The 12,206-nt window shown below is 49.2% G+C and overlaps 1 protein-coding gene across 12 annotated transcripts in view; it reads right to left on the reverse strand.

Annotated features, from left to right (window-relative positions):
* Positions 1-12,206, reverse strand: part of syngap1b (synaptic Ras GTPase activating protein 1b) — a 58,835-nt gene that overhangs the window by 24,110 nt on the left and 22,519 nt on the right. For 8 of the 12 annotated variants that reach the window (XM_088305916.1, XM_088305912.1, XM_088305922.1 and 5 more), the window contains exons 4-8: positions 3,081-3,535; positions 2,338-2,459; positions 2,020-2,173; positions 1,810-1,908; positions 227-466 (exon numbers count right to left, since the gene is read on the reverse strand). In XM_088305916.1, the coding sequence (XP_088162042.1) occupies positions 227-466; positions 1,810-1,908; positions 2,020-2,173; positions 2,338-2,459; positions 3,081-3,535 (1,070 nt within the window). Of the gene's footprint in view, positions 1-226; positions 467-1,809; positions 1,909-2,019; positions 2,174-2,337; positions 2,460-3,080; positions 3,536-9,360; positions 10,414-12,206 lie in introns of those variants that run through there. The other 4 variants (XM_088305924.1, XM_088305920.1, XM_088305921.1 and 1 more) reach the window with 2 other exon arrangements.

Here is a 12,206-nt window from a genome sequence, read left to right on the forward strand (position 1 = left end):
AAATCTATCAAAGTCTTCAGTCAAATTCAAATGAGATATGAATCTCACGTGATGTTCACGTCTCATGAAGTATATCAAAGACTTCTCAGACAAAAAAAGTCTCGCAAAGGCGGACGTTCAAAGTCTGGCAAAAAAATATGGCCAAGTCTCGTAAGTGGATGTCAAAGTTGGCGAATAATTCCTCTGAACTAAGAACTGTCCCCCCCCCCCTTTGATGCGCTCTCACCTTGCGTCTTTTCTTGTCCGTCTCCTTGTAGAGGTGCAGGCGCAGGTTTCGCACGGCGGGCAGGTTGTTGAACTCAAAGTGTTCCCCCCAGAAGACCGTGTCGGTGCGCGGCTTGCTGGTGGTGCGCGCGTACAGCATGTCGTCCAGGCACAGCTCGCAGTAGTAGCGCTTCTTGGCGGGCAGCTCTCTCGCCTCGATGATCCACAGCTTCAGCACGTTGTCCACACGCCGACTGTTGTCCTGCGAAGAGCGAGTCGACACGCTACGTACGCTGGGGACCGACGATGTCAGGCCACGTCGCACCGCCACGGGAAATGACTCAAGATGAAGGACGGACAGCGACGGAGACGGAAAAGACCTCTGGCTATTTTAAACACACGTTTGGGCTTTTTTTAAACATGCCAGGCTGAGTCAATTAGGCGATGTCATTTTGTTGTTGTCAGCATTGTTAACATTGGCGACAAGTCTCACAAAAAGTTCACGAGGTATGCCAACATCTCTCGAGATCTGTCAACATCACAGCAGAAGTTGGTACGCAACCAAATATGTCAAAGTCTAAAAATAAAAACAAACGTCTGTGGAGTCTTAAGAGAAAGCGCATGTTCAAGTCAACATGTCGTGAAATATGTCAAGATGGGTCAACGATCATGACGTGTCCAAGTTGCACGAGATATGTCGCAAGTTATGTCCGAGTTTCACGAAAGCGATCAGAACATCAGGAGATGCGTCAAAGTCTCCCGCTGAATGTCAGCTCTAAGCCAACGTGTCGTGGTTATCGTCATCGTTGTTGGCGCTCACCGGGGGAGTCGTTGTCATTGGCACTCGGGCCATCAGTTTGCTTTTTTTTTTTTTTTTTGCCGTAATTTATAATTAATAATTCATAGTTTGAAAGGAGGCGCCCATCTGCTCGCTCACACTGCTCGCCTAATTATCGCACTCACAAGACCATAAGGTTATTGTGACAAAACCATAAAAATAATATTCAGATTGGAATGTTTGTATTTATAAATCCGGAACATGTGTAATATACGGAGGAATGCACTGCGAAAGCCGACGTAGACGCCAACCGCTCCGGAGCTTCTGCGCATGCGTGAGATGTAGTACCGCCCCATGCCAGTGGAGGGCGATAGTCACTGCGTCAACTTTGACGGTGATGTTGAATAACGGCGGTTTTTCAAGAATTTGACGGCACGGTGCCGTCTGAAAGAAACCGGGTGAGGATCTGTCGAGGATGTCCAGAGAGCTTCCTCATCTTGGGACTGTTTCTGTTGTTGATGTCTGTCCAGTTTTTGCTCACTTTCTACCCTCTGTCTCACTACTCTTGCACCTCCAAGTTTTCTATTCTATACTAAAAGTAAATGACCAGAGGAGTTGATGCAGCAAGCTTCTGTTTCGTTCAGGAAGATGGAGGTTACACACAGGAAATGGAGCGCAAAACACGAACAGGAACACGAAGGAGGAGGGCAACAAAGTGGGACAAGGCGAGGAGCGACAAACACAGACACACACAGATGCAGTCGCACACAAAGTGGACGGCGGTCGCGTTCTTTGCTCGGTGGCTTTCTTTCGTTGCCTCCCCTCACCTTGTTGGGCTTGACGGCTCTCTGCAGGTTCTCGATCCATTTGTCTCTCTCGGCCGCCGAGCGACACGCAAAGCACTTGGTTCCCGACGCCGTGGTCACCTGAGGCGGTGGCCCACCCACAACAGTTAGTTGCTGTGGCGAAGGCCAGAGAGCGAGGGGCGCGCGGGAGGTGGGCGGCTCGCGTGCACGCGGCGGGGTGGGCCGTCTCACCTCGAAGCAGTACTCCTGTCCCAGGATGCTGGAGTGGACGGGCTTGATGACGGCGTCCTCGTCCAGCGTGAGGTCCAGCGCCTCGGCCGCGCTGCTGGGCGACAGCAGCGACTCGTGCGAGTGCGACTCTTTGAAGCTTTGCATCAAGCGCGTCCTGCCGGGGGCGAGAAGACAAGTGAGTGGGCGGGGGATCGCATTGCTCGTGAATCACAGCTTGCAACATTCTCGGTAGTCATAGACCGATTATCGGCCGGGTTTGGAGTTATTTGTGACCGAGTGTGGTCAAAATGTTCAACGCGCTCAGGCGAGGACACCGACCTGTCCTGGTCGGCACTGCGGAAGCGAGGCAGGATCATGTGTCGGAAGCTGCTGGTTCGGTCCAGTTTGGGCTGACTTTTGGCCCTCTTGATGGAGCCCTTCAACCTCCTGCTCAGGAAACTCTGCACGCACAAACGGAGCCGAGCGTGATGACAAAGAGCACAAGGGTTCGGGTCGGGTTACAGTGCGCCAACACGGCCTACGGTGGGCTGTGGCGTGCGTGAGAGCTCAATGTGGCCCTACTCCCTGTCAGGAGAGTCAACTCATCCAAAGAGGAAATAATAAACCAACATTTGCTATTTTATTGTAAATCTTTTTCCTTGGTAGAACCTTTTTTTTTTTTTATTTAATACAGTAAACCCCCGTTTCATGAGGTGAGTTAAGTTCGCTTTCAGATTTACACTGGTCAAACTAAACAGTGTGCCGCTATCTAGTGGTTGACAGTGGAATTACACCTAAAGAAAAGTAGGGGCAGAACAAAACAGAATTATGAACTGAAACCTCCACAAAAAGGCAATTGGAAAGAGTTTGCTCTTTTTCAAATTAATTAGCTTGCAGCATTTCTTTCAACCTAAGATCCAAATCGACATCAGCCTGAGAAAGAAAAAAAAAATATTGGTTGGGCCGACCTGTTATGATGCTTTTATTCAAGCACCGATTTCAGCAATTTTTTTACCAGACGGCTCGGAAGCATTTAACGGTTCGTCGAGCATCATTTTCCAAGTCGGGGGCGGTCCACATACCTCCACCGGGGGCAGTGCAGCAATGAGGCTTCCTCCCGCCACGGGACTCCAAGCGGCGGCCCTCCAGTCTCCGCCCCAGTACGGGAAAGGGGGGGAGGAGGAGGAGGAGGAGGGCGAGCGGGGCAGGGGGAGTGAAAGGCAAGGGGAGAGGGGCAGCGAGCGAGGCAGGGGGGGCACGCCGCCACCCTTCTTGGGGTCGCGTCGCCCCCGCTGGTGTGGAGCGAGAACGGGCGACGCAACCAGAGAGAGCCGGAAGGGGCTGGGCGGCGGGGTGCCGCCGGCCCGCCGGCCCCAGGCGTGGGCGGCGGCGGCGTGGGGGGGCGCGAGGGGCAGCGAGAGGAAACAGGCGGTGGGGTTACTCACGGATTGTCGGAAGGGTTGAAGGGGGGCGCTGGGGGCAAGGTCCATGCTGGGCTGCTTCCCCGTGGCTATGCTCTTCCGTCGAGGTCGGTGATCTGGCGGGACACAAGATCGGGAAGACGTTAGCAACTTTGTCATTTTGAAATCATTTGCCTAACAACTCGAGGGCGACTTTCTGGCGTCTGTTCAAGCGTCAGCGCGGCCAGCAAGTCCTCTGCTGTCAACTTATTTGTGTTTGTTTTCAACATTTGTGATAGTGGAAGCAAAGTGGGCGGGGCTTAAAGCATCAGCCCAAAATGTGTCGCAGTTTGAAACAAAACTAAAGCGCAAACAATTACTGTTATTCTTGTTAAAAAACTCAGCTGACTGACTTTTTATACTGTCAGTTGATTTTTTGAATCGTATTTCCCAGAACATCGTGAACAACTTGAAGATAAAAATAATTAATAAGCCAATGATTCGGACATGTCTGGATTTTTCAGTGTCCTTTTGATCCAACGGCTTCCAGCTCCTCCTTTTCTGTTTCAAAAGTTGAACATGACAAAATGATTCCCAACAAAGTCCAGTTTCTGCTTTCGCCAGCATGCTCCATTTTCTTTGTGCCGTTCATCCTGGCTGGCTTTGATTCAGCTGTCCAAATGGTTTCCTTTCAGCTGCCACTCTCGCTTTCTCTTGTGTAAATTTGAACATTCTCTGCAGCCCACGCCGGGAGAGTTTAAAAAAAAAACTGCAGGCCCGACATGGAGCCAGTGGCTCTTTGTCAGAAAAAAGTACACAAGTCAGAGGCCACCGAGGGAGCCAATGAAAAGTGACCTTAAGAGAAAAGGAGTCCAAGAATCACTAAAAGGTATCCAAGAGCGCACCTCCGCAGCCACCTGCGCCTTACGCAGCTTTCCGACATCCGACAACCGAGCAATTAATTCTCAAGAAAATATTAGTTGCATACAATTCACACCGCCTTCCAAATGATTACGCAAATGATATTTTTATCAAATTTTCCTGAATGACACTCAGCATCATTTTTAAGTCGAACAATCGGAATGTTTGCGAACAAACCTCCCTTTTGTATTTATTTTTTTTTTTTAATAAATCACTTCAATCGCACCATTCCAAATCATTTCCCCGTTTGATTGGTTGTCAAGAAGTGAAAATAGCCATGACTGAAATCCAATTTGAATCAAAAACATCACAAGTTGCAGGTGGGCAGAGGTTGCTTCACAATCGTTGCATCCGTTCGGCTCGTGGGAGATTTTCCGCTCAATTTTGTTGCAGGAGGTCAGAACAGCAATTCGAGTTGCCTGGCAAAGAGTTCCAGCAAGCCGCTGTCCGTGGTCCTGAAACAACAGCTCCTCTCTCAATGCTGCTTCACCACCAAACATGGCTGACACTTGACACTGCTGTTTCCTGTTCGTTGCCGAGGCAACGCACGCATAAAACTAGCATCAAGCATTTCGCTACCAACGAGCCCAGAAAAGAAAGACAAAAAAGGCCCACATAAAACAGCAGAATACGGACCCAGAAGCAGATATGAGACATGAGAGGAAAAGTCTAGAGCGACAGAAATACAAAGTGAGAACAGAGAGCAGGACGGATGCAGAAGATACTGAAAAAAAAAGCTTGACATTCTGACTCAAAGAAAGCTTGACGTTGACTCCCTCTTGAGCTGGTTGCTGCAATACATCAGTGTGGCGGCCATATTGAATGTGGCAAGGCTGCCCTGTCAACTCATGCAGGAACAAAAGTCCAAACAAACAAGCAAATGCCTCTCATTCACGCAATAAGAAAACGAAATAACTTTTCATCGGACGACTCGACAATTTGCCTCGCGTATTATTCTGTATATTTGATATTATCGAGGCGCTCTTCCAGCGCGGGAATGTTCTGCTTTCAAAGCGCGAGCCGACAACTCCAGCGGCATAAGCGGCAATTGCTGAGTTTCAGTTCCGACTCGACATGGGCTCGCTATTAAGCGCAGCATTGTCCTTGTCAGCCGGACAGACGGCCGGCTTTCACGCCCACGCGCCGCCCGCCACGTCCAATTACCGCTGACATTTTTGCCTTGGTAACGACGCCTTATTTGGAGGGGAATTAAAAACAAAAAAAGAGGAAGCAAATTGCTCCAATGGTTGGAAAATCAGTGATGAGGCCAGCGGAATGGCGACTCGCGCGCACACCCCTCGTTTGAACCCCGCGAGCACCCGACTCCTGAAAAACACTTTTTGAACATCACACGGCGTTCTCGTTCCCGTTCGTGCACAATGTGGATGAATTTGCACTCCGTCGTCACTTGACCTTGATAGCACCTTAATAGTCAGCGCAAATTAGACCGAGACATTAAGTATTCCTTTCAGGGAAAGAGCCAATCTGCTCCATTTTGTTGCCTTTTCTGCTGAGGTTGTCATGGCAACTCTCGATTGATACCAGGCAGACGGCTTGTTTTCAACGACGTGACGCACTTCAAGAAGATGTTGGCCTGCGTAGGGCCACACATCGGGGGAATGCGGCCCGCAAAGATGGCCGACATTTTGCAATGGAGTCCACAAAGATGGCCGACTTGTTGGAACACACTCCACAAAGATGGTGGACACCACGACAAGACATTCTTCAAAGATGGCAAACGTTCGGTAACACGGTCCACACGGGTGTGCTCAATACCAAACAGGTTCCATCAAGATTGCTGACTCTACAAAAACACACCCCACATAGATGGCGGACGTGCCGCAACAACTTCCACTTTCTGTACAACGTTATTAGAACGTTAAAAATGGTGACCGTTCTTGTGACGTTGGGGCAGCAGCTCCTCTGCAAAAATACACTCTGCAAAGATGGCAAACATGCGGCAGGTACTTTGGCACAAAAGCTCAACAAATTGAAGTGAACACACTTGACAAAAGATGGCCGACAAGCCTTCATACACGTCACCACAATCAACGCAACTTCAAATTCTTACATGAGTACAAAAATCAGCTTTGAAGGCTGATTTTCATTCCGTCATAAACGTCACACACGGGGAAAGATTTATTTGACGTACTTTCCACACGTTTGCACCAGACAAGGAGCGGCTTCCACGTGTATCACGACAATAAAAGACGTTCTCGTCTCTTCTCGTCTACCTGTTGCGCCCGCTCAAGCGCTTACGTAAGCGCCGTCGACAGATGAAGTAACGCCTTCAGAAACGGAAACGCGGCCCTTTGATGAGACTCCGTCTGGCCTGGGGTGGTAGACGAGGAAGACGAGGCGCGAGGCGCGAGGCGAGGGTGTCGGTATTCGAGCCGGCAGACCAGTTTGATTTTGTGACTTTGTGAATCATTGACGTCGGCAAAAGGCGCTCGACCTCGCCGGCCTCGCTGTTCTTCCAAAGATGGCGAACATGATTTGGTGTTTCTTGGAGAGGAGCGTTTTCATGTTTAATATTCCCTTTATTAGTCCCACAATGGGGAAATTCGAGATTCGAACCCAGGCCTCCTGGGGAGACTGGGTCCTGAACGCGGCGCCTTAGACCACTCGGCCATCCTGGTTTATTTCCACGACTGACATTAATTTCTCCGCCTACGGTTTCATAAACTTCCAATGTTACATTGCATTCTGTCAGCCTGTCTGTGTCCGTACTTCTTCTGCCAACTGAATCAACTTTTTTTTTGTTGAGACAAAAATAGTCACAAAGGAGTCCACAAATAAAGAGGACACGTGCAAAACGTAATGGAAACGCTACAAAAAAAAGGTGGGCAGGTAATTAAGATGGTAAACTTTTGACTGAAAAACATTTGATGGAGACGGCATACGTTGGGCTCGGGTCGGGCGATATGGCTGAAAACGATATGTCATATCGGTCGCTATCAATATATATTCAATTATTATTAGAATTTTTCTTTTTTTATTATTGAAAAGTGAAAAGGCCTGATTTTTTTTTTATTTTAAAACGTAACATTCAACTTTCAACATGAACTAGAAAAAAAGTCAAACACTCTGTTCAGTATAAATTGTTTGAGGCACGCAAGCTTAGCGGCGCATGCGTGAGCCTCAAGTTGTATTTCCTAAATGGGAGGGAGTTTGATGACGAGTTGGGCCGTGATAGGTCCAATCTGCTCCGTTGTTTTTGTTTTTGTTTTTTGGGATCAATAATTTATCGAAAGCATTTTCTATCGATATCAATCACAATAATATCGCGATACATATCGATATCAAAATATCGGCACAGTCCTACGTTGGGAAACAACTTCGAGAAAGAGTCTCAACACACGCCACAAAAATGGCGGCCGCGTTGTAGCCCACGGCAAAAAGATGGCGGCCATTCCTGCAACACACTCCGCAGCGATGTTGTAACTCAATACACAAAGATGGCCGACACGGTTCGACGCGTTCCGCAACAATAGCAGACACGGCCACAACATATTTCCTAGAGATGTAGGACAGATCTGCAACATACGCCGCTTCATACATTCCACAAAGATGGCGGACATGAACGGCGGTTATTTCACAGAGATGGCGGACACACCTCGACGTACTCCACAAATTGTCAGACGCGGTCACAATATATTCCACAAAGATGGCGGACACGGCTCAACGCATTCGACAAAGATGGCGGCCGTTTGTTCTGTAACAAACCGAGCAGATCCGAGCTCGTGTCCTCCGATCCCGTTTGGCCGTAGCGCCTTGGAGGGAAGGGTCGGGAGGCTACCAGCGGGGATATTTCCATCCTTTCCCGCCGTCGCGAAGGCGGCATCGCAACACAAGCGGCCCGGACGCTGCGTTCAAACGCTCGGGAAAACGTGCGAAACGGCAGCGCTCGGGCGTTTATGCAAATGTGCTGCCGAGCGAGCCGGGGACGGCTGAAGAGGGAAACGTGTGGGAGGCCGACGGCTTCCGGCTCAAACCCTCCGAGGGAGCCGAGGGAGGGACGCACTTACTCCGAGTGGGAGGGAGACGCGGGAGGGAAAAAAAGTGGAGTGGATGTTTGTTTAAGCTAAGCTTAAGCTAAGCTAAGATCTGCCATGTTGTGTAGGAGGAACCGGGACTGAAGACGGCGGTCGTGTCAGGTAGTGCGAGAACAAAAGCAGACGAAATTCAATGTGGTGGACGGGTGAGGAAGGGGCCGCGCTCCAGGCAAAAATGGAGGCTGGAGAGCTGGTGGGTGGCTTAATGGCATCCAAACGCTCACATTTGCTCTTTGTGTTTTGTTTTTTTCCATTCTACGCTTGTTGTGGTACAATGCGAACCTTAAACCAAACCCAACTTGTGTAAATGTCAACCCGAACAAATTTACAGTCGCCCGAACCAAACTTTAGCGACCATATCCAAACCTCCGACACTCAGCCTAAGCAAGTGCTTCTTAAATAGTGGGGCGGAAGACGCTCACTGTCACCGGGCCGGCTGTGGAAAAAGGGCACTCATGCGGAAAAAAGCCGAACAGCAACACAAAAATGTGCCGGGCGAATTGTGCGGCAGCTGTTGTGACATTTTGGTCCTGCCAATTAATCATGCAAGAAAAAAAAAAAAAAAGGCCAAATAGGACACAGGTAACGGCAACTTCATGCATTACACACACACACGCACACGCACACACACAGAAGTGAGGTCTTCTTCCAAGGGTGGTAACAGAAAAGAATTGAGAACCTTAACCTTACGTTGGGTAAGGCTTGCACATAACGTAGCCATCATGACCGGACCTTAACTGACCTTATCTTAACCGAACCAAACTAATCAGACCAGGCTTGACCCCGACCTAAACGCAACGGCGGGGAGAAGGAACTTATCCCGAAACAGAGATAGCCCAATCACGCCTCTAGAGAATGTATGTTTACGTATGAAGCCACACTTCAAAAAAAAAAAAAAAATAATTACTGAGCACTTAATTACATTTCTCTTGAGGAGAGAAGCAGAAAAGCTATCGTGAAAGTACAGGAGGGAAATAAAATCCTACCTAGAACTCAGGTGGCCTTTGTTTTGATGCCTTGACAGACTTTTATTCCACTGCTGGCACAAATTCCAAATGTTGCGTTTACGTTCCGCTTGAGCGTGTCCGCCACGTGATCTTCTGACTCCAAACTGGGCAAAAAATGTATTCTGCCACTAAATGAAAATTCGCTCGCATCCACTTGCAAGGCACCTCCAAAATGTCAATCTGGATGATTGCAATTATGCGGCGGCGGCGGCGGCCACTGGCATCATTCAATAAAACTCCTTCGACAGAAAATAACAAGCGAGAGAGAGTGCAAGAGTAGAAGCACAAGTGCGGTCCACGGAGATTTTGCGTCCTCTGAGAGAGGTTAAAACAAATCCAAGAAAAGTGGTCCAGGTGGACGGAACGGGACGGGACAGGAAGTACATTCCCAGCTGCAGGCCCCCAAAAAGGTGACCCCAAAGTGCCTCCGTGACGAGAGCGTGCGCCGCCCCCGCCACCGCCTCCTCTTCGTTTCTCTTCCTTCCTTTTAAGTAGGCCACTGTTCATTATGTGCTCGCATCTTCATCGGTAGTCGGCGAGAGAAACAAAAACAGACGTTAAGAATCTCACACCGAGCAGGAGGAGGCGGAGGACCAGAGCGACAACGAGGAGGAGGAGGAGGCGTGACGGCTGCGCTCAGCCCTCCGTCGCCGCCTTTCGCAGCGCCTCCTCGCGGCATCTCGCTCAGCTCCTTCCGCGGGGAGGCACGCGCAGCGGCCGCCGACGTGGCTCATCTTTCACACTCTTGGAAGCAAAGTGGACGAACGGCTGGCCGACGCCACGCCGAAAACAAACAAACAAGCAAACAAACAAACCCAAAAGACCGGCGCGCGGTCGCCTCCGTGCGGCTTTAGTGCCTCAGCTTGGCTGACGAGCGCGAGCACCGTGCGCCCCTCGATGAAGGCGCCTGTAAGCTACCGGGGCCGGCTTGTCGTCTGCCAGCAGCCCGCCACATGGACGTGGAGAGCATTCTGCAGGTACGGGTCAAATACAACGCTAGAGAGAGAGAGAGTGGAAGAGAGAGACACAGACAGTGAGTGAGAGGGAGTGTGTGTGAGAGAGAGAGAGAGAGAGAGAGAGAGAGCGAGCGAGCTCCCTTCTGGGCGTGCGTGCGTGCAAAAAGGAGGCGGGGTTGGTTGCGTCCCTCCTGGGAGCAAAACTGCTTTGCTGACTTCCATCCTCCATTTCTTCCCCTTTGCACCCTTTCCACTGCCCCCCCCCTAAAAACATTTCAGCAAAAACATTAATTACACAGAAAGCTCATTTCTACTTGCATTCCTTCGAAGAAAAAAAAAAAAAAAAAGAAGCTTTGGTTGAGCTTGGAAGAACTGTCAGGACTAAATGGCTCTCTTCGACGCGTTTCCATGACGACCTCCTTTTAACATCATGGCTTCTGTGTTGTTGGGAGTCACGCACTCCTTCACGATTCCCGAGTCGCCCTTTAGGCACTTTTTCATTGTCGTCCTTTTCAAAATGCCTCTCTAATGATGTGGGAGGATCGACCCCGGGATGACGAGACGGCAATTTTGTCGGGGCGCTGAATCGATGAATGACGTTCCAGCGAATAAAGGCAACCGAGTGCTGTTAAGCAAGCGGCCGTCTTCTTCAATGAATTAGCCAACGTCCGCTTATTTGGAAGTTGAAGCAACATCCAGTTGCTACCATCTCCCTCACTGAGGCGTTTTTTTACCGACAACACTTTCGCACTTTCAAAAGACGGCGCTAGAAAAAAAAAAAATCTCTTGGCCTTGTTCGAATGGCATTCAACGTTTTGTTTACCAGTGACGCCGCAAGTATGGCGACAATTAAAAGAAGCAAGAAAAAAATTCTTCTTGCAATTTCAACATTTAATATTAACATTAACACTCATTTAACGGTGACATTCTAAAAAGGAGTGCACATTTTTTTTTCTTTAAAAAAAGGCAGCAGGCCCGTACTTTTTTTGCCATTTTCATGCGGAGACATATTTTCATAAAGAAGAAGGAAAAAACAAATTGAATTTGTTCAGTATTTTTAAAGGCCTTACGCAAGAAAATATTTGCCACAGATGAACAGGACGCTGTCAATGAAAAAAAAAATGTGTGTCACTTTGCAGCATGTGGCTGTCCCTAATATTGTGACCCGTAGGCCTTTCTTCTCCGGCAGAGGCAAGCAAAGCTGCTTTCAACGAGAATGTCCTTAAAGTGCAGATACGACCTCCATGCGCACGCGCGCGCGCACACGCACACGCATGAGTTCAGTGTGCCTCGAGGTGACAGCTTCGTACTGAGCTGCAGTGTTGGCCTGACAACTGCTGCCTTCCTCTCTTCGTCTTCATCATCCTCACCCTCTTTCATTTAGTACGAACTGGAACATCAAAATGGCCACTCACACACGCACACGCACGCACACACAAGGGCCAAATCTGATTTGGAAAACAAAGCCACTCTTTTCTAGCACAGATGCGCATTCCATCCCAGGGACGGAATAGTCCGTCCTGGCCGGCCCTCCATTTTTTTTGGACAGAGACGAAACATTTTGGAAAAAGGCCAAACTAAGCAAAGACAGAAGCTTAGTTTGTCCCTTGCCAGATTAAGTTGCCATGGTGTAGCCTGACTTGCACGTGTAAACAGCCGAAGTACGACTTTATTGCAACGCGCTAGTCCAGAAGAGGCAGAAACCAAAGCGCAGGAGGGAGAAGAAGGAGAAGAAGGACCAAAGTCTAAGGAAGGAAGGATGCTCAGGTCGGGGGCGGAGGACGCAGGACGGACCGGCAAAAATGAGGTATAGTGCCCAAATAAATAAAATAAAATAAAATAAATAAAAATAAATAAAAAAAACAGCTC

This window comes from Idiotropiscis lumnitzeri, chromosome 10 (genome assembly GCF_059441095.1).
Source record: "Idiotropiscis lumnitzeri isolate Australia: NSW breed Sydney's pygmy pipehorse chromosome 10, RoL_Ilum_1.0, whole genome shotgun sequence".
Classification (NCBI taxonomy): Eukaryota; Metazoa; Chordata; class Actinopteri; order Syngnathiformes; family Syngnathidae; genus Idiotropiscis; species Idiotropiscis lumnitzeri.